General features: G+C 41.4%; 1 protein-coding gene across 7 annotated transcripts in view; it reads left to right on the forward strand.

The window, feature by feature from the left end:
- FAM81A (family with sequence similarity 81 member A) overlaps positions 1–26,848 on the forward strand; it is a 126,354-nt gene that overhangs the window by 84,145 nt on the left and 15,361 nt on the right. For all 7 annotated transcript variants that reach the window (XM_067748700.1, XM_067748733.1, XM_067748692.1 and 4 more), the window contains exons 4-5: positions 7,792–7,910; positions 26,421–26,550. In XM_067748700.1, coding sequence (XP_067604801.1) covers positions 7,792–7,910; positions 26,421–26,550 — 249 coding nt within the window. The remainder of the gene's footprint in view (positions 1–7,791; positions 7,911–26,420; positions 26,551–26,848) is intronic.

Genomic DNA, 26,848 nt, shown 5'->3' on the forward strand with positions numbered 1-26,848 from the left:
GTGGCTTCTCGTTGCGGAGCACAGGCTCTAGGCGTGTGGGCTTCAGTAGTTGTGGCACACGGGCTCAGTAGTTGTGGCTTGCGGGCTCTAGAGTGCAGACTCATTAGTTGTGGCACACGGGCTTAGTTGCTCTGCGGCATGTGGGATCTTCCCGGACCAGGGCTCGAACCCGTGTCTCCTGCGTTGGCAGGTGGATTCTTAACCACTGCGCCGCCAGCAAGGACTAAAAGTTTTAATAATAGACTTTATTTGTTTAGAACCTCTTAAGGTTCACAGCAAAACTGAGCAGAAAGAGCAGGGTTCCCACATACATACTCCCAGTCCCCACAAAGGTACAGCCTTTCCCACTATCCTTATCTGCAGCACAGTGGTGCATTATAATGGTATGGTTTTTATTTCCTGTTTCTTTGCTTGTAGAAAGGTTGAACTTTTTTTAAAATTTTATCTTTTTTCAATGGTTATTTTCCACTTATCGTTTTATTTTTTTAATTTATGTATTTTTTGATATGGACCTTTTTTTTTTTTTTTTTTTTTGCGGTACACGGGCCTCTCACTGTTGTGGCCTTTCCCATTGCGGAGCACAGGCTCCAGATGCACAGGCTCAGCGGCCATGGCTCACGGGCCTAGCCACTCCGCGGCATGTGGGATCCTCCCGGACCGGGGCACGAACCCGTGTCTCCTGCATCGGCAGGCGGACTCTCAACCACTGCGCCACCAGGGAAGCCCCTGATGTGGACCATTTTTAAAGTCTTTATTGAATTTGTTACAATATTGCTTCTGTTTTTAATGTCTTTTTTTTTTTTTTTTGGCTGCACTGGGTCTTTGTTGCTGCGTGCAGGCTTTCTCTAGTTGCGGTGAGCGGGGCTACTCTTTGTTGCAGTACACAGGCTTCTCATTGTGGTGGCTTCTTTTGTTGCGGAGCACAGGCTCTAGGCGCACGGCCTTCAATAGTTGTGGCTCGAGGGTTCTAGAGCGCAGGCTCAGTAGTTGTGGCGCACGGGCTTAGTAGCTCCATGGCATGTGGGATCTTCCCGGGCCAGGGCTCGAACCTGTGTCCCCTGCATTGGCAGGCGGGTTCTTAACCACTGCGCCACCAGGGAAGTCCTATTGCTTCTGTTTTATGTTTTGGTTTTTTGGCCATGAGGCATGTGGGATATTAGCCAAACCTGACCAGGTGATCGAACCCACAACCTCTGCATTAGAAGGCGAAGTCTTAACCACTGAACCACCAGGGAAGTCCCAGAAAGGTTGAACCTTCAAAAAAATGTGTTGTTTAATTATTTTTAGCACCTGTTTGGTGAATTGCTCTTCATGGTCTTTGCTTAGTGATTTTTTTGACTGAGAAACAACTCAGATGAAATGATTGGTTGGAGCCTTTGTCATTTCTCCAGTGTCTAATGCAGTGTTTCTCCAGGAGTGGTCTGTGGACCATGACCATCTGCATTTCTGGGCCCGTTCCCTCACTTTGATTCCCTGGGAGTAGGGCCCAGGAACCTGTGTGTTTAACAAGCCACTTGGGGATCCTTACACACCCCAAAGGTGGATGAGAACCCACGGTCTTAAGCCTTATTATAAACAAAGATTTGAAGCATTATGTATAAAAAAATAAGTATTACTTTCTATTAACTGTGACAAATGAGCGTTATTTCCTATTAAAAGAGAAAGAGCTCCCCTTTGCCTTCTCATCAGTGGGAGTGTCAGAACCAGATTAGTCAGATCTCAAGTTTTCCTGCAAGAGTGTGTTCCAATGACTAACGTTTTATCATTCACAGGTGATTGTAACTGGTTTGCATTCTTCTATTCTGTTGAGCAGGTTCATTCAGAAAAAGCTGGAAACTACAGCAAATAACAGATAGGTCTAGCAGTTCCAAATTCCTTCCAGTGAAATTTTTTTACTGTCACTGTCAGTATCACTCCGTCAATGGTGACTCCAGCCAGGTTTCCAATAAGGAAAACACAGAATCCTCACATTCCTCATTTCTGCTTTTTACAAGGAAGTTTGAAAATCCTAAAAAACTGTATATAAGTGTACTATTCTGCATATATGTTATACTTAAAAAAAATAGTTGATAGTGGAACTTCCCTGTCCATCCAGTGGTTAAGACTCCACGCTTCCACTGCAGGGGGCATGGGTTCGATCCCTGGTTGGGGAACTAAGGTCCTGCATGCTGCACAGCGTGGCCGATAAATAAATAAATAAAATTTAAAAATATAGTTGATAGAAGGGAGCACAAAAACGATTTATGCAAGCATAAATCTATCGTCTAATAGGGCTTCCCATTCAATTGCAAATTGGACTGCAAATTGACAGTATACCGGAAATCGTCAAACTTCTAGAAATGGTAACAAGTAGCTACACGTGAATGTATCTTTAAACCTCTAGATTGGTGCAGGAGGTGATAGGAAGGTAGTGGCTTAGTGTGCCTTCTTCCCTATTCCCAGTTCCAGTGCCAGCTTCCTGAACAGCTGGGATGGGCAGGCAGGAAGGCCTGGAGGAGCCAGCAGAGACCTGGCTGGGGAGAGCCTGGGAGAAAGGTCCTTGACGCCATGGTTTAGGAGTAAGAGAGAGAAGGCCGGTCTCACTGGCCTTGTGCACCATGTGTCTGAGCTGGTCTCCTGTCCTTACTGAGGTGGAGGCAGGCGAGGAGGGGCTGTAGAGATGGGCTGTGTCCCCGCTGGCTCCATGCTGGGAGGGCTGCAGAGAGAAGGACACAGAGATGCTTCCTCCCAGCACCTCACCTGGACCCTGGCTCTGTGCTCTCATCGGCTGCACCTCCAGCTCATAAGCTCCTTCCATTACACCTAGGACTACCTACTTAATCTCACTCCAATGAGCGGAGAACAAAAAGAAACATCACACTTAAGTGGGCCCAGCAGCCAGAGGGAGGAAGAATAAGCACAGCCCTTAGAACAGACCCAAATGAAATAGGAAACAGGTGGCCCTTGCATGAAAAATAATTAGGGTATGTTATGGCCTGAATGTTTGTGTCCCCTCCCCCAAATTCATGTTTGAAGCTCTAACCCACAATGTGATAGTATTTAGAGGTGGGGCCTTTGGGTGGTGACTAGGTTTAGGATGAGGTCATGGGGGTGGGCCCTTATGATGGGATTAGTGCTCTTATAAGAAGAGAAAGAGAGACCAGAACTTCCTCTTTCTGGCACGTGAGGACATGGTGAGAAGGCAACAGTCTGCAAGCTAGGAAGAGAGCCCTCATAGGACACGACCATGCTGGCACCTGGATCTTAGAGTTCCTAGCCTTCAGAACTGCAAGAAAGAAACGTTTTTTGTTTATGAGTCACTCAGTCTGTGGTGTTTTGTTACAGTATCTCCAACTGAGTAATAAGACAGAGTGCTTAAGGAGATCCAGGTACAATGTAAAATTTCTTCCTTGAGCTTAAATTTTTAAAAGTCAGTAGATGATCTAGAGGCAAGGATGGTTACTTTTATGAATTGAATTAGTTACCCACAAGACAAAGTAGAAGAAGTGCTGAAACATCAGTGCCAGATACAAAGAGAGGGAAACCATGGGGGAAAAGATACAAGACTTAGAGGACAGATCCAGGACACTCAGCGTGTGAATAATAGGAATTCCAGAAGGAGACAAAGAAACAGAGGGAAAAGAAAAACCAATGATTACATAGAAGAAGAAAATTTACCCAAGTTGAAAATAAATCTGAGACTACAGTTTGAAGTGTTCAATGAATTCTAGGTAGAATCGAATTTTTTTAAAAAAATCCACAATTAGGTACATTCTGATAAAAATCCTGAACTCTAAAGATGGAAAACAAGCATCTAGGCATAAGGAGCCAAGGTGCTTTCAGAGGAAAAAGCATCAGACTTCCTGTCAGCTTCAAAGTTCACTGGGAGAGAAGGCCTTTAGGTCAAGAATTTCATACCCTTTCAGTTTATAACCCACCCTTCAGAGCGAGGGAGGACGATATTAGACACGGCAGGGATCCAGAGAGTCTTTCATCCAAGTGCCTAGTCTGAGGAAAATGCTAGAGGAAGGACTCTAACCAACACACAGAGACTATGCACGGAGACCCTAAGATAGGGGAAAATGAAAAGGAGAAGCACAAAGGTAATTGGTGATCCTTAGAAAAAGACCTGTCATTTCATGTAAATGGATAGAGATAAATGCCTGGGACTGGGAAACAGAGTGCTAAAAAAGAAGAAGAAGAAGAAAAAGATAATTGAAAAAGAAGGGCCCTTCTACAAGCAAAATTCTAATTGTATCCCAACTAGTAGTATTGAGTTATTTTAGCAACGCCTAGTTGGTGTGGGGAAAAGCAAGACAGGGAGAAAAGTAAAAATCCTTCCACATAAATCATCTGGGGTTGAAGGATGAAGGAGGGTGGGTGTGAACGTGCTAAATAAGTGTCTCTTGTGGAGGAGAGGGGTGCTGTGCAGGGATAGAGCCTGGAGTAGGTGCGTACATGGTTATAAATGTTGGGAAAGGGGAGGTAGCCATTCATGGACTAGCAATGGCCAGAACATTCCCCAGTTAACAAGGGGAGAAAAGGCAATGAACGGTAACCTGATTAAACCAGTCAAAATAGGGAAAAGGAGAAGGGAAACAACAAAAAGCACCGTGAATTGTAACTCTAAAGTGAGATGTAACAACAGCGTCCTACTGTGTAGCACAGGGAACTATATTCAATATTCTGTGACAAACCATAATGGGAAAGAATATGAAAAAGAATATATATTTCTATATATAAAGAATATATATATATCTATAGATACATATATAGATATATATAATGTATAGTTGAGTCACTTTGCTGCACAGAAGAAATTAACACAACATTGTGAATCAACAATACTTCAATAAAATTAAAAAAAAAGAAAGTGAGATGGAAGGACGAATGAAAATATAAGGCAGCATAATGTCATGATTGAGAGCACAGTCTGTGGGGCCAAGCTCCTGGTGCAAATCCCAGCTCCCTCAGGCATTGCCTGTGGCTTTGGGCAAGTTACTTGATCACATAGAGATTTCACCACCTGTGAAATGGGGATAATAATAGTCCCTCCTTCATAGCGTTTTGTGAGAATTAAACCAGTTATCATACCTATAGCACTTAGAACAGTGTCTGGTGTATAGTTAGACCAAGCAGATATTTGCTTTATTATTTATAAAGTATAGTAGCAATGTTAATAGTAGGTAAGATGAAACTTAATATTACAAGCACTAAATCAGATTAAAAAGTTATTATGTAATGGCTATGGCCACTTTGATCATAAATCTGTATGTCCAAATAAAATGGCAGGTAAATATGTAAAGTAAACAGCATTAAAAATGTAAGCAGACCTTGATGAAAGTATCTGACAGTGTAAGAATTCATAACGCCTCTTCATCGTTGGAGTGATCCAGTAGACAAAAATAAATAAATAAGTCAGCAAACTCAATCTAATATGCAATACTGAACCTTTTGTTCCTTGAATAGTTTTTTGCATGAAACTTTTGAAAAATCAGTCATGTGCCACAGAGCAAACCACAATACATTCAAAAAATTAAATATATTACAGATCATATTTTCGATCATAAGCCAGTACAGTTAGAAATAAATAGTAAAAATGATAGAAAAAAATCTCCTTGAAAATGAAGAAATACAATTCTAAGTAATCTTTAGATACCTAGATATCCTTAGACCAAAGAAGAATTCAAAACTGAAATTAAAACAATAAAAAAGAAAACACTTCACACACAACCCGTGGACACAGAAAATACTGTACTAAAATGAAAATGTCAGGGCTTCCCTGGTGGCGCAGTGGTTGAGAGTCCGCCTGCCGATGCAGGAGACAAAGGTTCGTGCCCTGGTCCGGGAAGATCCCACATGCCGCGGAACGGCTGGGCCCGTGAGCCATGGCCGCTGAGCCTGCGCGTCCGGAGCCTGTGCTCCACAACGGGAGAGGCCCCAACAGTGAGAGGCCCGCGTACCGCAAAAAAAAAAAAAAAAAGAGAAAATGTCTTCATTATTAAGGAAGAAATAGTTAAAGTAAAGGAACTTGGTACTCATCTTTTAAAATAACAACAACAAAAAACAAAACAAAGAAAGCAAAAGAGAATAGATACTCAAGTTGACATCAGGCAAATCGGAAATTTTTAAAAAAATGGCTGAAAGGGAAACCATACGAGAAATCAAAAGCTTTCTCTTTGAAAAGGAGGAACTTCCCTGGTGGCGCAGTGGTTAAGAACCCACCTGCCAGTGCAGGGGACATGGGTTCAAGCCCTGGTATGGGAAGATCCCACATGCCGTGGAGCAACTAAGCCTGTGCACCACAACTACTGAGCCTGTGTGCCACAACTACTGAAGCCCGCACACCTAGAGCCCGTGCTCCACAACAAGAGAAACCACCACACTGTTGGTGAGAAGCAACCACACAGTGGCCTGCGTACTACAACGAAGAGTAGCCCCTGCTCGCTGCAACTAGAGAAAGCCTGTGAGCAGCAACGAAGACCCAATGCGGCCAGATAAATAAATAAATACATTTATTAAAAAAAAAAAAGAAGGAGAGAGTGTGGTAATGGGGTGGCAGGAGTGTGGAGGACAGAATACAGGGAGAGGAGGAGGGAGGGGGGAAAGGAGGCGCTGAGCAAAAGGATAAGGAAATGTTCAAAGAAACGTCTGATGCGAACTTTTGCTTTTGAGGGGTCTCCTGTAACCTAGGACTTGGGTTTTCATATCTGTCTGTCTGTCCTTAGTGCTTCTGTCTCAGATTCTTTGCTGGTTTGGCAGGCAGCATTGCAGCGTGGTTATGAGCTTGGATTCTCGAGCCAGGCTGCCTGGGTCAGTCCCAGCTAGCCACTTGCTCCCCAGGTGATGTTGGGTTTATCAGTTCAGCTGTTGGTGCCTCACTTCCTGGTCTATAGCACAGGTCTCCTGAGAGTACCTCCCTCACAGGGCGCTGTGTGGATTTGTGCATGTCAGCGTGTATCGTAGCCCTGGGCTCCTCCCAGGACATGCTCAATAAACGCCACGGATGCCCTCTTCATCTCCATCATTCCTTTGCAGACTTCCCAGGATGGATGCTCCACAAGTTCATGCTTTTGTGTTGGGTCATTCCATCTTCCAGTAGTTCTGCTTTCATTTAATGTCTTTTCTCTGAGACACATTCTACCGTTCCAGTGCTGTATAAATGTTGTTACGAATAGGTACTAGGAAGAATCATTAGCATTTGCTGTATTTACCATGTACTAGGCATTGTGCTAAGTGCTTTGTATGCATTATCTTATGTAATGTTCCCATAAAGTGGCCTTAGGAGTATAATCACCATTACTATCAACAGATGAGGAAAAGGAAGCTCAGAAAACTTGAGACACTTTCCCAGGATCACACAGCTGGAGCGACTGGAATTTGGACCTCTTTGCCTGATGCCCCTCTTCCCCGCCTTTTTCTTGATTTATTATTTCCCAGATTTAGGGATCGTTCGCCTAAAACAATGACTATTAAAAAGCACCCTGGCACGAGGTAAGACCTCGGAACTGTGCTCCACAAGTCCAGGCTTCTAGTCTCAGCTTTGCCTCTTCCTGCAGCGGGACCTCCGTCAAGTCACCTGACATCTGAGTCTCAGTGTTTTTACTGGTAAATGCAGGGCCTTGGTCCAAGTGTCATCTCTGAGGTCTCTCTTCTAAGCCCCTGGTTCTCCATGTATATCAGGTGACTCTTACAAAGGAGCCTCTTCTGAAAGGAGTTGAACATTCTTGTTTTTACCAAAAGTGTAAAATGCTTCTGTGGCAGCATATGAATTCCCGGATGACTCCGTCAGTGTTTTTGTGTGTTGCTCAGGTACTCCAGGAGCAGATCCGCGCCCGGGACAACATTAGCTATGGAACAAATTCTGCCTTAAAGACTCTGGAGATGCGGCAACTCTCCGGCCTGGGAGATCTCCGGGGACGAGTGGCCAGGTAGGTGGTCAGATGTTTGCACCTCTATGTATCAGGAGCGAGTTTTCATCAACTCCATTTTAGTGGGAAATATATTCATGGAGCCCCAAAGCAAATCCTTTGCTTCTTCTGGTACATCCTCTCCTTTGCCCATAAAATGTAGCAGTGGCAGTTAGACCTTGTTTTGAGCAGCCCTGATTTCTTATGCTTCTGTAGTTGGAGCTGTGTGTGCAGGAGTCGATGAGGGGAGGGCTCAGTTGACCTGAGTAATTTGCTAGGTTAATGTTATGTTTACTGAACCCAATAATACACAGTTGGGACGTATAGTTTGTGTGTCTTTTTAAAATTTCACTTTTCTTGTCATTCATTTTTATTTTATTTTCTGAAAGTATTGGTCCATGGTAGATTGTACATTCGAAAAACAGATCTTTCCCCTCAGGTAGGAGGAAGAGTGCTGTTCTAGGCACTCACTACTGAAAGGGTACCCCATGGACCAGTAGCATCCCTGTCACCTGGGAGCTTGCTGGAGGCGCACAATCTCCAAAGCGTTTGCAGGCCTCTTCTGCCCTCTCTTGCCGTCAAGGGTCAAGCAGGAGTGTACACGGGAGCTGTGGAGATAATACGGGGTTCAAATCATCCTGAGGCGAGAATGAAAGTGGCCTGCAAAGGGTGGGAGGGGGAAAAGGGGACCCACAGTATCCAAGGCCTCTTTGGGATGTTAGGGGGTATTTGTGCAGACAACACATGAAGAGCCCTGAATATTTGGCCTGTGTATTTGGGTCCACTGGATGAACATCTGTCTCACAGCAGAGGGCTCCTGGTTCTACGCTTGTGTGATTTTCTGTCCTCAGCTGGGTGAACTCCAGTCTCAGTATGGCCCTTGGTGAGAGATACCCCGTTGACCCCCTTACCTCTCTCTACCCTCGCACTGTACCTTTCAGCAGTAATCCACTGCTTGCTGTTCCCTGAATGGGCCATGCTCTCCTATATCTGTGCCTTTGCACATGCTGTTCTTGTACCTAGCATGCCTTTTCCCTTTCTTTTCTAACTTCTAGTCAGCCTTTAAAATTCAGCCTCCTCCAGGAAGTCTTCCCAGGTACCCCACTCTCTGTTCTATTGAGTCTCTCTGTTGTCTTGGGGTGGAGTACCGCATGTTTTATTTTTGTACCTTCAGTGCATAGAACAGTCTCTGGAAAACAGTAGGTACTCAATAAATGTTTGTTTGGATGAATTAATGATTTGGAAAATCACTGTAATTGGACTGAGAAAACTTGAATCTTTTCTGTGGAGATCAGCTGAAACGAAACCCCAGCTCTGTTACACCTCTCAGAACTGTGAGGAGTTGAGGAGCTTCAGAGCTACAAGGCAGAGTAAGAACTTCAGGAGAACTTTGGAAATTTTCGTAGTCACTTGAGTTGCAGATGAAGATTAAGCGAGGCGATATATGTAAGAGGCTTAGTGTGTGCATGGGATGGAGTGAATATAGAGCAAATGGGACCTATTATTGTCTCAGGAGCAGCTGCAGTGAAATTATCCTCATAATACTGGTTCTAATTACAAAATTTTGAAATACTTTCAGGAATTTTACATTTTTCTTCTGCAGTTTCTTACTAACTTCTCTACCCAGCTTGTTCTTTCTCTGTAAACAAATGCTTTTACTCCGAAACAATTAAAAAAAACATGTTGGAAGCTCCACATATTTTTGCTTTGTTTTGTGGCTATATTCATCTTTTTCCTGGAACGCTAATGAGACTTTGTTGAAACAAACTCATGTGAAATAAAAATTCCTTGGCGAAGTTTCGGTTTTCTTGCATTGATTATATCATGGTGTTGAAAGGGTATGAACTTTTACAGTGATAGTCTGAAATGAGTAGGCTGCAATGTTATTTCAGGTTTTATCTTATAGTGTTCATGGATCCATTGGTGAAGTGATTGATAGGAAACAGGTCCTGATTCCTCCGTGGAGATCCAGCTGGAAAGGGCAAAGGCAAATTATCTATGGAGGTGACAGACACCCCTCCCCCTCTAAGCAGAACACACCCTAAACAGGACTGTCTCAGAGAGTTTCCTACGCCTCCCTAACGCAGAGCTCAGAGTTTAGCTTTCCTGTGCCTAACGAGACATTTGGTCCATTATTTGGCTTATCATCTTCATTTGTCCAAGACTCAGTGGCTTCATCCACTTTCCTCTATGAGGTCTGTTTGGATGGTGTCAGAGCCTTAGAGGAGAAATACCTGTGTACTGAGGCAGGTGTGCAAGTTCCCTCAGGGTAAGCAAGTCCCGGTGTAAAGAAAAAAATAGGTACATTGGATATCGTCAAGTTAAAAGTTTTTGGCCATGATAAATAATGCTGTTTTGAACATTCACGTACAAGTTTGTATGGTCATATGTTTTCATTTCTCTTGGATGTGTATTCCTAGGAGTATAGTTGTTGAGTAATATGGTAACCCTGTATTTTACCCTTTGAGGAACAGAACAGCCAGACTGTTTTCCAAAGTGGCTGCACCATTTTATGTTGCCAGCAGCAGCGTACGAGGCTCTGGTTTCTACACATCCTCTTCCACACGTGTTATATGTCTTTTTGATTATAGCCAAGCTAGTGAGTGTGAAGTGGCATCTTACTGTGGTTTTGATTTGCATTTCCCTAATAACTAAAGGTGGTGAACATCATTTAATGTACTTATTGGTCATCTGTGTATTTTCTTTGGAGAACTGTTTATTCAGATCCTTTGCCCCTTCTCAAATTGAGGGTTTTTTTTTCTTAATTATTGAGTTGTAGTAGTTCTTTATATAGTCTAGATACAATTCTCTTGTCAGATAGCTGATTTGAAAAAAATTTCCCCCATTCTAAGGGTTTTCTTTTTATGTTCTTGATTGGGTCTGCTTGGTTCTTTAAAAACAAAAATTCTGTCTCTTTATTGGTATTCTCTGCTTGATGAGACATTGTCAGTATCTCTTCCTTTACTTTTTTTTTTTTTTTTTTTTTTGTGGTACGCGGGCCTCTCACTGCTGTGGCCTTTCCCGTCGCGGAGCACAGACTCCGGACGCGCAGGCTCAGCGGCCATGGCTCATGGGCCCAGCCGCTCCGCGGCATGTGGGATCCTCCTGGACCAGGGCACGAACCTGTGTCCCCTGCATCGGCAGGCGGACTCTCAACCACTGCGCCACCAGGGAAGCCCCTCTTCCTTTACTTTTTAAAGCAAGTTTCCTTCATTTCTTTAATCATCTATATTTATGATGGCTGCCTTGAAGTTTTTGTCTTTTAAATTTGACCTCTGTGCTCTCTCACAGGCAGTTTCTTTTGCCTGCTTTTTCCCCTATGTTTATTTCACATTTTCCTGTATCTTTGTATGTCTTACAACTTTTGTTGAAAACTGGATGTTTGAAAAATCTACAAACAATAAATGCTGGAGAGGGTGTGGAGAAAAGGGAACCCTCTTGCACTGTTGGTGGGAATGTAAATTGATACAGCCACTATGGAGAACAGTATGGAGGTTCCTTAAAAAACTAAAAATAGAACTACCATACGACCCAGCAATCCCACTACTGGGTATATACCCTGAGAAAACTGTAATTCAAAAAGAGTCATGTACCAAAATGTTCATTCCAGCTCTATTTACAATAGCCAGGACATGGAAGCAACCTAAGTGTCCATCAACAGATGAATGGTTAAAGAAGATGTGGCACATATATACAATGGAATATTACTCAGCCATAAAAAGAAATGAAATTGAGTTATTTGTAGTGAGGTGGATGGACCTAGAGTCTGTCATACAGAGTGAAGTAAGTCAGAAAGAGAAAAACAAATACCGTATGCTAACACATATATATGGAATCTAAGGGAAAAAAAAAAAGGTCATGAAGAACCTAGGGGCAAGATGGGAATAAAGACACAGACCTACTAGAGAATGGAGTTCTCTAGTAGGTCTGTGTATCCCCAATATAATTCTTTTTTAAAAAATTGACGAATAGCTGATTTACAATATCATGCTACTTTTAGGTGTACAGTACAGTGATATATATATATATATATATATATATATATTCTTTTTCAGATTCTTTTTCCTTATAGGTTATTACAAAATATTCAGTATAATTCCCTGTGCTATATAGTAGGTCCTTGTTGGTTATCTCTTTTATATATAGTAGTGTGTATATGTCATGTTCTGCTGTTTTTGACAATGTCCTGGGATGTAAATTTCTATGTAGTCTGATTCAATTAAATTATTGCCAGCACTTAAGGGCTTCATGATGTATACATACAATAATTATATATATAATAATTATTATTATATGGAAGATGAGCAACTTAATGTTTTAAGTGTCATTGCCATTTTTTTTTTCAATTTACATTAGCTTTATTGCTGTTGCTTGAAAGAGATCAAGCTGGAACTAGAGATATTTCCTACGAATGTCATTCACTACAATTTAATAACTAGCAGAAAGCAAAACAAAGAAACCCCCAAAACCCAAAGCACTCTATCAGTGGTTATGCAGGGATGGGCATCTAGGAATTTAAGTTGATATAGTTGTAAGATGTGTTTCTATATCATGGAACTTCTTGATAATGCCAATATTTTGTTAGGCCATGGATAACACCCATGTTGGAGGCTTAGCTTATGATACGGTAGTCCCAAGGGAATACATTCCAAGACTCCCAGTGGATGCCTGAAACCAAGGATAGCACTGAACCCTATATATACTATGTTTTTTCCTATACATACATCCCTATGATAAAGTTTAATTTATAAAGTAAGAGATTAACAATAATTAATAATAAAATAGAAAATTATAACAATTTACTATAACGAATGTTATGTGAATGTGGTCTCTCTCTCAAAATATCTTATTGTACTGTATTCACCTATGTAAGGTTGCAAGATTATAAAATGCCGATGTGAAGAGATAAAGTAAGGTGAATGACGTAGGCATTATGTAAGTGTCATTGCCTTTTCAGTGCCATACGCCACCATCTCATAAGCTGTAAGAGAAGATCTGCCTAAGCATGGTGCCCAAGTCATGTCTGTTGCTAGACCTTCGGGTCTCTGTTCTGGACTTCTGACCACCTCCCTGCCATTATTGATCAGATAGCCAAGTGATAGAGTCATTCTGCCACCTGATGGCCACAACCAAGAACTGTACCTGGGAGATAACAGCTGCCCAAAGACCCGAAAAGGGAAAATTTGCAATGAGTGCATTATTGGTTCATCTATAATATAACTTCAGGATGAAACAGGACAACTGGTCAGATTCATTGCAAATTCTTGTTTAACTAAAGCACCTGAGTCACACACGCAGCTATATTCGAGCCCCAAGCCTGCCTTTTATGAGTGTGTTTCTAGAAAAGAGAAGAATGATGTCTTTTTTTTTTTTAAACATCTTTATTGGAGCATAATTGCTTTACAATGGTATGTTAGTTTCAGCTTCACAACAAAATGAATCAGTTATATACATACATATGTTCCCATATCTCTTCCCGCTTGCGTCACCCTCCCTCCCACCCTCCCTATCCCACCCCTCCAGGCGGTCACAAAGCACCGAGCTGATCTCCCTGTGCTATGCGGCTGCTTCCCACTAGCTATCTACCTTACGTTTGGTAGTGTATACATGTCCATGCCTCTTTATTGCTTTGTCACCGTTTACCCTTCCCCCTCCCCATAGCCTCAAGTCCATTCTCTAGTAAGTCTGTGTCTTTATTCCTGTTTCACCCCTAGGTTTTTCATGACATTTTTTTTTCTTAAATTCCATATATATGTGTTAGCATACGGTATTTGTCTCTCTCTTTCTGACTTACTTCACTCTGTATGACAGACTCTAGGTCTATCCACCTCACTACAAATAGCTCAATTTCGTCTCTTTTTATGGCTGAGTAATATTCCATTGTATATATGTGCCACGTCTTCTTTATCCATTCATCCGATGATGGACACTTAGGTTGTTTCCATCTCTGGGCTATTGTAAATAGAGCTGCAATGAACATTTTGGTACATGACTCTTTTTGAATTATGGTTTTCTCAGGGTATATGCCCAGTAGTGGGATTGCTGGGTCATATGGTAGTTCTATTTGTAGCTTTTTAAGGAACCTCCATACTGTTCTCCACAGTGGCTGTATCAATTTACATTCCCACCAACAGTGTAAGAGGGTTCCCTTTTCTCCACACCCTCTCCAGCATTTATTGTTTCTAGATTTTTTGATGATGGCCATTCTGACTGGTGTGAGATGATATCTCATTGTAGTTTTGATGTGCATTTCTCTAATGATTAGTGATGTTGAGCATTCTTTCATGTGTTTGTTGGCACTCTGTATATCTTCTTTGGAGAAATGTCTATTTAGGTCTTCTGCCCATTTTTGGATTGGGTTGTTTGTTCTTTTGTTATTAAGCTGCATGAGCTGCTTATAAATTTTGGAGATTAATCCTTTGTCAGTTGCTTCATTTGCAAATATTTTCTCCCATTCTGAGGGTTGTCTTTTGGTCTTCTTTATGGTTTCCTTTGCTGCGCAAAAGCTTTTAAGTTTCATTAGGTCCCATTTGTTTACTTTTGTTTTTATTTCCATTTCTCTAGGAGGTGGGTCAAAAAGGATCTTGCTGTGATTTATGTCATAGAGTGTTCTGCCTATGTTTTTCTCTAAGAGTTTGATAGTTTCTGGCCTTACATTTAGGTCTTTAATCCATTTTGAGCTTATTTTTGTGTATGGTGTTAGGGAGTGATCTAATCTCATACTTTTACATGTAGCTGTCCAGTTTTCCCAGCACCACTTATTGAATAGGCTGTCCTTTCTCCACTGTACATTTCTGCCTCCTTTGTCAAAGATAAGGTGACCATATGTGCGTGGGTTTATCTCTGGGCTTTCTATCCTGTTCCATTGATCTATATTTCTGTTTTTGTGCCAGTACCATACTGTCTTGATTACTGTAGCTTTGTAGTATAGTCTGAAGTCAGGAAGCCTGATTCCTCCAGCTCCATTTTTCATTCTCAAGATTGCTTTGGCTATTCGGGGTCTTTTGTGTTTCCATACAAATTGTGAGATTTTTTGTTCTAGTTCTGTGAAAAATGCCAGTGGTAGTTTCATAGGGATTGCATTGAATCTGTAGATTGCTTTGGGTAGTAGAGTCATTTTCACAATGTTGATTCTTCCAATCCAAGAACATGGTATATCTCTCCATCTATTTGTATCATTTTTAATTTCTTTCATCAGTGTCTTATAATTTTCTGCATACAGGTCTTTTGTCTCCTTAGGTAGGTTTATTCCTAGGTATTTTATTCTTTTTGTTGCAATGGTAAATGGGAGTGTTTTCTTGATTTCACTTTCAGATTTTTCATCCTTAGTGTATAGGAATGCCAGAGATTTCTGTGCATTAATTTTGTATCCTGCTACTTTACCAAATTCATTGATTAGCTCTAGTAGTTTTCTGGTAGCATCTTTAGGATTCTGTATGTATAGTATCATGTCATCTGCAAACAGTGACAGCTTTACTTCTTCTTTTCCGATTTGGATTCCTTTTATTTCCTTTTCTTCTCTGATTGCTGTGGCTAAAACTTCCAAAACTATGTTGAATAAGAGTGGTGAGAGTGGGCAACCTTGTCTTGTTCCTGATCTTAGTGGAAATGCTTTCAGTTTTTCACCATTGAGGACGATGTTGGCTGTGGGTTTGTCATATATGGCCTTTATTATGTTGAGGAAAGTTCCCTCTATGCCTACTTTCTGCAGCTATATTCGAGCCCCAAGGCTGCCTTTTATGAGTGTGTTTCTAGAAAAGAGAAGAATGATGTCTTTGATTCACTACTAGCTGAGAGAGTAATATTGCTTATCCTTTTTTCTTAGATATATATATATATATTTGAAATAATTTTAAACTTATAGAAAACTTGCAAGATTTACCAATTGTTAGCATTTTACTTACTCTATCATTATTACAAGTAACTTACTCTATTATTCTTTTTAAAAGAAATTTTTTCCTGAAACATTTGAGAATACGTTGTTATTAACCTAAGAAAACCACAGTTGATTTCACTGTGTATATTTCCTGACGGGAGGCTTTGGTATCACACCCTGTGTCCCTCCCTGCATTCCCTGCCTACCCTGCCCTTGTACTTATAAAGGAACAGAAATGGTATATGCTTGTGATAAACAGTCAGAAATACTATGAAATACATGAAGTAGAAGAATGGAGGCTCACCAGCTCCTAGCTCTGTTTTACTTCTTAGAGGTAATTAATGTTAACAGTTTGGTATCTGTCCTTTTAGACTTTTCTCATACATAATTATAAGATAATTTATCACTACAGTAATGTAATGATTTGCGGTGTAATAATCACCTAACAGTGGGATTTTAATTTTACGAAGTATTCTACATGCTATTCTGCCAGTTGTTAGTACATAACAATATACTGTGGGCTTCCTTCGAGTGTGCACACAAATCTGGCGTACTTTTTAATTGGATAGAGAGTATTCTGCTATATGTATGTACCATATTTGAACGTATTTAGCCACTCCTGTGATAATGGAAATTTATGTAGTAGTAGTTGTGTTTCCAAGTGAGACAAAATATGAAAGCCAAGCTATAGCTAGTGCACATGTGTGAGCCATGAGCTTCGGGATCCTTCTGAGACCTTTTCAAGTAACTTCTTCAAACACAGTCTGTCCCTCGAACAGCTTTGTAAAGATGGTGAACTGGTCTGATGTAGTGATACCTGACAGTTTCTAGCCAATAGTCTTCTATTTGGATTGGAAAATAATGCCTTTCTATAATGTGTTAAAACCTCAGATTTCCCCAAATACGATTTAAATAATGTTTTGCTTAAAACTTGTGAACTCAAAATTTAAAAGAAGGGTATTTGGTGGTGTTTTTAACCAGCATTTGTGGAGTGGGGATGATTTGTGAGGAGTAAATGAACTAATATAGGTCATGTATCTTGTACAGTGCATGGTATGTAGTACTATTCCTTAGAGTCATTCATCTGCAAATATTTATTGAGCCCCTACTACATGCAAGGCACTGTGCTAGGCACTAGGGTTTTAGTGATGAAAAAAGCGGTTGTCCTTCTTCCTTAAATGCAGCTTATATTCTTTCTAGCAGGAGAGAGAGACATTAAATGAATTATTGCAAAATAATTATTTTATTTCACTTATGATTCTGATTTGTAGATTTGGGGGGGTTCTGTAGAAATGATATCATCTACAAATAATGACAATTTAATTTCTTCTTTTCTGATCCTCATATCCTTAGTCTCTTTTTCTTGTCGTCTTGTACAGGCTCAAATGTTCAATACAGTTAAGTAGAAATTGTGGTAGTGGGCATCTTTCTCTGGTTTTCAGATTTAATGAGAATACCTCCAGAGGTTTTCCATTTTTGGATGATAATCAAACATGGATTTATCAGATTCAGGATGTTTTCTTACATTCCAAATTTACTAAGAATCTTTATAATTTGCATTGAGTTTTCTCAAATGTTTTTTGCATCTGTTCAAGTCATCAGATAATTTTTCTCTCTTAATCTGTTAATGTAAATTTAGCAAGGTGGCTATATATATTAATGTACAAAGGTCAGTTTCTTTACTGTAAACCAATAGCAAACAACTAGAAAACATAATTAAAATGAAGATACCATTTAAAATAAAATCAGAGAATGTGTAATAACTAGGCATAGGTCTAACAAAAATTATTCAAGACTTCTTGAAAAATTTTTAAAATTTGATTAAGAAATAATAAGAGGGGCTTCCCTGGTGGCACAGTGGTTGAGAATCTGCCTGACAATGCAGGGGACACAGGTTCGATCCCTGGTCTGGGAAGATCCCACATGCTGTGGAGCAACTAAGCCCGTGCGCCACAGCTACTGAACCTGCGTGGCACAACTACTGAAGCGCACGCGCCTAGAGCCCGTGCTCCGCAACAAGAGAAGCCACCACAGTGAGAAGCCCGCACACCGCAATGAAGAGTAGCCCCTGCACGCCGCAACTAGAGAAAGCCTGTGTGCAGCAACAAAGACCCAACGCAGCCAAAAATAAATAAATAAATTTATTAAAGAAAAAGAAATAATAAGAAAACATTAGTAAATAGAAATGGGTATTATATTCAAGGGTAGGAAATCTTAATATCTTTAAAAGTATCAGTTTTCACCAATTAATCTTTAGAATCAATGGAATTCCAATTAGAAGTCAGAGTTTTACAGAGAAACTTGATAAGATGATCCTAATGTTTATATGTCAGGGTTAAGAGTAAAAAATATCCAGGACACTTCTGAAGATGACCAAGGAGGGGAGAATTGCCCTACCAGATGATAGCAAGACTTGTTATGAAACTACAGTAATTAAGATGGTATGTTGTTGGCTTAGGGATAGAGAAACTGAACAATGGAATAGGATAGAAAGTCCAGAAATCGAACCACACATGTCTGGGACTTTGGTATATGTGATAGATGGCACAGCAGATCAGTGGAGAAAGGAGGGATTGTTCTGTAAATGGAGATAGAAAATTTATTATCCTTATCAAAAAAGATCCTTTGTTTCCTGCCTCACACCAGATACAAAATCCACTCCAGATGAGTAAATGCTAAACATAAGACTTAAAACTTTTAATAGAAGTATATAGATGGATATATTTTAGGCCAGCAGTCCCCAACCTTTTTGGCACCAGGGACCAGTTTTGTGGAAGACAGTTTTTCCACGGACCGGGGCAGAGGGGATGCGGTTTGGGGATGATTCAAGCACATTACATTTATTGTGCACTTTATTTCTATTATTATTACATTGTAATGTATAATGAAATAATTATACAACTCACCATAATGCGGAATCAGTGGGAGCCCTGAGTTTGTTTTCCGGCAACTAGATGGTCCCATCTGGGGATGATGGGAGACAGTTTCACCCGAAGTGTATTGCTTATGTCTAGTCTACTCCGTAATCTTGTTTTGGTTGCTGTCACTGCAGTAAACTCTGCAGGATGTTGGAAATGGAAGTAGGCTTTTCAGTGCTTTTGTGGCAATCTCAGGCTATTCCACTTTCACCTTAATCCAGATCATATGAAGTTGTCTCAGACATACTTTTAAGGCCACCGTCATTTGCAGTCTCAAGAAGTTGATCCTCTTCTAGCATGGACAAAGTCGCTTCACCTGGCTTATTCACAAATGGGTCGCGGATCCATTCCTCCCCAGTTTGGGGGTCTTTTGTGCTTGAGAGGTAATGCTCACACTCTTCTGAAAGCTGAGATAGGTGATCATGCACCAGCTGGGAGAAAGAAGGCCCTGGCTCAGTCTCTTTCAAAATCTCTGCTAATGTTTGAAACATGTCAAAAATCCTAACATTCACTCATCGCCCCCATAATTCCAGTTTGGCTTTGAATGCAGCCACCTTATCTGCCGACTTGAACACAGTTGTGGTTCTCCCCTGAAGTGACAGATTGAGTTCGCTGAGCAGGTTGAATATTTCTCACAAGTAAGCAAGTTTTTTTTTTTTGTTTTCTGTGGGGTTTTTTTTTTGCAGTACGTGGGCCTCTCACTGTTGTGGCCTCTCCCGTTGCGGAGCACAGGCTCCGGACGCGCAGGCTCAGCGGCCATGGCTCACGGGCACAGCCGCTCTGCGGCATGTGGGATCTTCCCGGACCGGGGCACGAACCCGTGTCCCCTGCATCGGGAGGCGGACTCTCAACCACTGTGCCACCAGGGAAGCCCACAAGTAAGCAAGTTTTGTGACCCATTCTGTGTCACTGAAATGTGCTGCCACTGGTGACTGTTTTTCTAAAATCTCTGGAGCGGCTCTTGTAACTCAAAAACTCTGGCCAGTGACCTACCTTTAGAAAGCCATCTCACTTCTGTGTATAAGAGAAGATGTCTGTGCTCTACGTCCATCTCCCCATGGAGCTGCGCGAACAGACGTGAGTTAAGGGCGTGTATTTTAACGTGGTTGATAATTTTAATCACATCCTGCAAAACGTTGTTAAGTTCAGGCGACATTTTTCGGGTAGCCATCATTTCTCTATGGGTGACACAGTGCATAGACTCACATTCAGAAGCGACCTCTTTGACCTGAGTAGTGAAACCAGAAAGCTGTCCAGTCATGGCAGCCGCTCTGTCTGTGCATATACTGACACAAAATGACCAATTCAGTTTTCCTGATATGTAGTCATTCAAAGACCCTAATAGTTCTGCAGCTGTGGTGTTGGTTGGCAACAAAAGTGCACATAACATATCCTCATGCACATCCTCCTGAAAGATGTATCACACAAAAACAAGCACTGTTGCCTTGTTGTCAACTTTGGTAGACTCGTCAACCTGGATTGCATACCATGGTGACTCATTAATCCTCTCTAACAGTTGTGCCTTAGTATCCTCTGCTGTTTCATCAATTCATCTAGTTATGGTGCTAGCCGAAAGAGGAACACGTGCCACCTTTTGAACTGCAGCCTCTCCTGAAAGTTCATGACAAATGTCCGTAGCAGCAGACAGGATCAACTCTTCACCAACAGTAAAGGGCTTCTTAGCTTTAGCAATGCAGACACATTTCATGCTCTCAGTGCAGACACATTTGATGAAGTGGTGGCCTTCAATACTTGCTTCTGTTCTTCGTGTTCATGTTTTTTTCTTTTGAAAAACTCCAAAGCCTTGTCTTTTAATGCAGGGTGCTTGGTCTCCACGTGGAGAAGCAGTTTTGAAGGTTTCGTGCCTTTGTTGGGTAGCCGGTTGCCACATATTATACAAAGCGGGCTTGGAGAATGTGAATCACCTGTTGCGATGAACCCAAAATTTAAGTAGGACTCTTGGTATTTTCTTTTAAATGCAGCTTTCTTTTTGTTGGCAGTCTTAGAGGCTTCTGCTGTCTCATCATTGGGTCTTTTCAGAGAAGCTCTCCAGCAGCGTTTGTTTATTACTCGTTTTGGCTGGGGTTAGCTTGTGGGCTTACCCAAACTGTGACTGAGATAAGTGCACAGTGTGGGAAAGAGGCGTGGATGGAAGTGGTAAATAAAGTAATGGGCGGGCCACGCGTGGACTAAAATAAGTGTTGGATTCTGACTTAAAGCCTGCCACCAGATGCAGCTCTACAATTGAAGTACATCAACTCACTTGCCACTGTAAAGCCTGCCACCAGATGCAGCTTAATCGTCACTTACCATTCAGTAATAGGGTTTTTTTTTTCATAAATTTATTTATTTATTTTTGGCTGGGTTGGGTCTTGGTTGATGCGCACAGGCTTTCTCTAGTTGGCGGCGAGTGGGGGCTACTCTTTATTTGGGGTGCGTGGGCTTCTCATTGCTGTGGCTTTTCTTGTTGCGGACCACAGGCTCTAGGCCCGCGGGCTCAGTAGTTGTGGCCCACGGGCTTAGTTGCTCTGCACGGGCTTAGTTACTCTGGGGCATGTAGGATCTTCCCGGACCACGGCTCGAATCCGTGTCACCTGCATTAGCAGGTGGACTCCTAACTGCTGCGCCACCAGGGAAGCCAGTAATAGGGTTTTTTTTTTAACATCTTTATTGGAGTATAATTGCTTTACAATGATGTGTTAGTTTCTGCTTTACAACAAAATGAATCAGTTATATATATACATATGTTCCCATATCTCTTCCCTCTTGCGTCTCCCTCCCTCCCACCCTCCCTATCCCACCCCTCTAGGTGGTCACAAAGCACCGAGCTGATCTCCCTGTGCTATGCGGCTGCTTCCCACTAGCTATCTACCTTATGTTTGGTAGTGTATATATGTCCACGCCTCTCTCTCACTTTGTCACAGCTCACCCTTTCCCCTCCCCATATCCTCAAGTCCATTCTCTAGTAGGTCTGTGTCTTTATTCCTGTCTTACCCCTAGGTTCTTCGTGACATTTTTTTTTCTTAAATTCCATATATATGTGTTAGCATACGGTATTTGTCTCTGTCTTTCTGACTTACTTCACTCTGTATGACAGACTCTAGGTCTATCCACCTCAAGTAATAGGGTTTTGATATGAGTCTGTAAGCACTTGATTTATTATGATCTCTGTGCAGTCAAACCTCTCTGCTAATGATAATCTGTATTTGCAGCCACTCCCCAGTGCTAGCATCACCGCCTCAGCTCCATCTCAGATCATCAGGCATTAGATTCTCATAAGGAGTGCGCAGCCTAGATCCCTCACATGCGCAGTTCACAGTAGGGTTCGCGCTCCTGTGAGAATCTAATGCCGCTGCTGATCTGACAGGAGGCGGAGCTCAGGCGGTAATGTGAGCGATGGGGAGCGGCTGTAAATACAGATGAAGCTTCGCTAGCTCGCCTGCCGCTCACCTTCTGCTGTGCAGCCCGGTTCCTAACAGGCCATGGACCAGTACTGGTCTGTGGCCCAGCGGTTGGGGGACCCCTGTTTTAGACCTTTAGGTAGCAGAGGATTTCTTCTTGATATAAAAGGCATTGATGGATTTGATTATTTTAAAATTTAAAACGTTGCTCATCATTCTTAAAGAAGAAAATAAGAAGTTACAAATTGAGGAAGATATTGGATGGTAAAAGGTTAGTGTCAAGAATATATAAAGACCTCATACAAGTTAATAAGAATAATGCCAACAACCCAATATAACAGTGGGTAAGAGACATGAACTGATACCTTACCAAAGAAGAAACACATATGGCCAATAAACCTGTGAAGAGATTCAACATCACTGGTTAATGTTTTTTTTTTTTTTTTTTTTTTTTGCTGTACGCGGGCCTCTCACTGTTGTGGCCTCTCCCGCTGCGGAGCACAGGCTCCGGACGCGCAGACTCAGCGGCCATGGCTCACGGGCCCAGCTGCTCCGCGGCATGTGGGATCTTCCCGGACCGGGGCACGAACCCACGTCCCCTGCATCGGCAGGCGGACTCTCAACCACTGCGCCACCAGGGAAGCCCCACTGGTTAATGTTGAAATGAAAATTTAAAAACATAACAATATATGCTTTTTTACACCCAGTTGATTGGCATCTGAAATATCTGACAATGCCAAGCATTAGAGAGGGTGTAGGTGCCTAGGATCTCTTACCCATTGCTAGTAGGAGTATAAATTAGTGGGGTCTGATATTCCCTCCCAGTGTTGAACATACACATAGTCTGTGATCCATCAATTTCTGCCTGAGATACATGGTTGTACTTGTACCACAGGAGAGCATGTTCATAGCAGCATTGTTCACAATAGCAAAATCCCAAAATAACCCAAAGTGCCCAGCAGTGGGGAGTATGGACAAATAAATTGTAACAAACAGTAGAATGTTATTCTGTAGTTAAAATGAAGAACTACAGTGGCGTGTAACAATATAGTTGAATCTTAGCAATAAGTGAAAACAATAAGTATCAAAATATTACATATGACATAATGGCTTTTTAAAAGTTGAATTCAACTAATGCACACATAACATACTTTCAAGAAATATATATATATGTATGTATATATGTATATATACACACACATGCATATGTGTGTGTATGTGTGCAATATAGTCTTAAAAGGAGAACAAGGGAATGATGACAGGATTCAGAATAGGAGCAGTTATTAAAAAGTAATTAACTGGGGCTTCCCTGGTGGCGCAGTGGTTGAGAGTCCGCCTGCCGATGCAGGGGACGCGGGTTCGTGCCCCGGTCTGGGAAGATCCCACATGCCGCGGAGCGGCTGGGCCGTGAGCCATGGCCACTGGGCCTGCGTGTCCGGAGCCTGTGCTCCGCGATGGGAGAGGCCACAACGGTGAGAGGCCCGCATACAGCAAATAATAATAATAATAATAATTAACTGAATGAAGCGAGCCATGCATGGACTAATGATGAGAACGTGTCATGAAACAAGGATTAAGAGATTAATGATAATAAATAGTAATAATAATAAATGTTTATTATAAGAAGTTCAGTAAAAGAGAAATATGGGGCATCCTGAAAGTGTGTACTTGCTGTACCCGATCTACTCTGGGGGCTCCAGGAAGGCTTCCATAAGGAAGTGACTTGTGTGCTTAGCTTGAGGGATGAATAGTAACTAAGCAGGTGAAAAGGTCAGGGAAGAACACTGCAGACGGAGAGAACAGCCTGCATCAAGGCCTTGAAGTGGGAAGGAGTGACATAAGTTCAAAGCCCTGAAGTGTAATCAGTGTGGCTGAGGGCAGAGGAAAAACGGGGACAGAATATAGGAGATGAAGCAGGGAGGTAAGTGGGTTGGGACCAACTCTTTCTGAGCGTTTTAAAGGATTTTTGTTTTATCCTAAAACAGGAAATTGTTCAAGGAATTTATACAGAATTTAATTAGTTTGATTTTTCTTTGCTCACACTTTTGTTTCTTTGGGGTTTATTCCTAGATTGAAAGGTACATAGAAATATATTCATGTTTCAAGATTCGGGGTATATACTGCCAAGTCGCCCTCAAGAAAGCTTATAAAATATACTTTTCCACCTACAGTGTGCGATATAGCATGATTGTACAAATGCCAGCATTGAACATTAAACATTAAAAAAGATTTCCAGTATAGAAGGATAGTGACATAATTGTTGCTTTGTGTCTGTTTTATTATGAACATTGAAATTTAGAAAGTGCATATATGCAGTTTGTCAGATTGTGTTTTAAAATATTAAAAAATATTTTAGTCAATATTAAACATTTTTTTTCCTAATACTTCTTTTTTCTGTTACTTCCAAAAAGGACTATAGCATTTTAGCCAAATGATTAAGCTAAACAAGAGAAAATGTGATTCAATACCAAGTAAGGACTCAAGAAGTTTGGAATAATTGAACTGGTAGCTTACTTTCTTCAGAGTCTACAAAACAATAAATTTTCCAAAAATTTTCTCAGTTTGCTCACTGTTGTTTCTTACATCCTACTCCTTCTCTCTGGGTGTTCTTTTCTTCGTACTGAAGTCTATTATTTAATGACTTTTTCAGTATGGCTGTGTGGGTGATACATTTCTTAATCTTTGTATGTCTAAAACTGTCTTTATTTTGTACTTATCCTTGCATGATAGGTTGTTTCCGCTCAATCCTTAGAAGCTGTTTCTCCAACATCTTATGATATTTTTTGTCTTCTGATTATCTTCTGTCTTCTGATATCACTTGTGTGCTGTCAATCTTACAGTCAGTCAAAAAAGTCATTTTGTCTTTAGTCTCTGGTAGCTTTTAAAATCTTTATCTTTATCATGGGTTATCTGAATTTCACCATGCTCTATTTTTACTTATGCCACTTTGTATTCATTGAATACTTTAAAACACATGTCTTTTTTCAGTTTTAGAAAGTTGTCAGCACTCACACCTCAAATATTGCTTTTTTGCCATTCTCTCCATTTTTTTTTTTTGGGACTTCTCAACCTCCCTTTGACTTATGTTAACATCTCTTTATTTGTCGTCCATCTTTCTTAACTATTTTTTCATGTTTGAATCTCTGTCTGTCTTTGCTGCATTCTGAGTGAGCTCCTTGCTACTGTCTTCTAATTCACTGATTTTATCTTCAGTCATGTCCAGTCATGTTTGTCAGCTCTATTAAGAAAACTGTTTAGCTTATTTCTAGGATTTCTCATTTTTTTCTCTTAACCCCTTATTCTTTTTTCATCTTTGCTTTTTAAAAATAGTTTAGAGTTCTCTTGATGGATGTGAATCTATCTTTGATTGTTGAGTACTTTAAACATTTGTATTTTAAGCTCATCTGATCCCAGGCCATACATGTGAGTTGAAGGAAACTGGCAGTAGGAAGAGTAGAGGCCACAGGAGTCTGGGCTCCTGTAATTTACTTATGCCTTTAGGACGGTTAAGCCTGACGTCTGTATATCCCTTTCCCTCCAGGACGGAGTGCTGCCCATATGCCCACTTCTATGGCTTGGTGTTCATGATGGGCTGCCCAGATTGCATGGTCACTCAGTGACCCCTGCTTAGGCATGCAGTCTCTACTGGAGCCCAGTAGCAAGCTGGCTGCTCCTTCTCAAAGCAGGAATGATTGTGTTGGAACAGGGCATGACTTTGCTCTCAATTCCTAGGGGGTCATTCTGTGACTCTGCTGTTAGCGTTTGACAGAGGCTTCATAACCCAGCTTATCTGCCGCAAATACTTTGGGCACCTGCCCAAACTGCCAAGTTGTAAGGCTCAAGGGCAGAGCAGCTGGGACCAGCTGTAGAGCCTTCTGCTCTGGACCACACTTAAAGCATACAGCCTTACAGGTGGTTTGGTAAAAGGTTAGGAATAGTACTTTCAAATGTGGTAGAAGTTGCCTCCAAAATCCAAAGAGGCCCCGAACCTGAGAGGGCGGAAGTGGTACTACAGAGCGACGGACCACATCTGGCTCACTGTGTAAGCTTTTTGTAATTGGGCTCTCACTGCATATTCAGTTTTGTACTCGTGAGCCTTGTAGAGGCTTTGCTGCTTTGATGGTTACATCTCTAGTCTTATTAAGCAACATCCCTGTGGTTTAACTTAAAAACCGTAATGAGAGCAGCTCTCCGCATTCATTCAGAACTCTGTTAAAAGGCATGATTCATGGTGCAGTTTCTTCGAGTGCGGTCGTGCACTTTATAGTGTGTAAGGATGCTTTAGCGCGTGTTTGAAGACTTTGATAAGAATTATCTTTGTCGTTTGCCCGGATAGATGTGACGCCAGCATAGCCAGACTCTCTGCTGAGCACAAAACGACCTACGAGGGGCTTCAGCACTTGAACAAAGAGCAGCAGGCTGCCAAGCTGATCTTGGAAACGAAAATCAAAGATGCGGAGGGACAGGTATGACCTGTTTCAGGTACCTTTGTGAAAGTGAGTATTTGTTCTTCTCGAAGAATGACGTGGTGTTGATTATTTCCTGCCTGAGAAACTAGGTAGGGCACCCAGCATAAGCATCCCTTTTCTTCTTCCTCCTTCTGTTTCACTGGAGTGGCCCCTTGTGAGTATGCGACCAAAATGCCAAGATTTTTCAGTACAGTCCTAATTTTAAAGATTCTTTCCCCTCCTTCTTCAAACAATTAACATGTTCCAAAACTTCTAAATTATATCTCCAAAACTACCTCTTACACAGGTAAGTGAT

The sequence above is a fragment of the Pseudorca crassidens genome, chromosome 1, assembly GCF_039906515.1.
Source record: "Pseudorca crassidens isolate mPseCra1 chromosome 1, mPseCra1.hap1, whole genome shotgun sequence".
NCBI classification, from domain to species: domain Eukaryota; kingdom Metazoa; phylum Chordata; class Mammalia; order Artiodactyla; family Delphinidae; genus Pseudorca; species Pseudorca crassidens.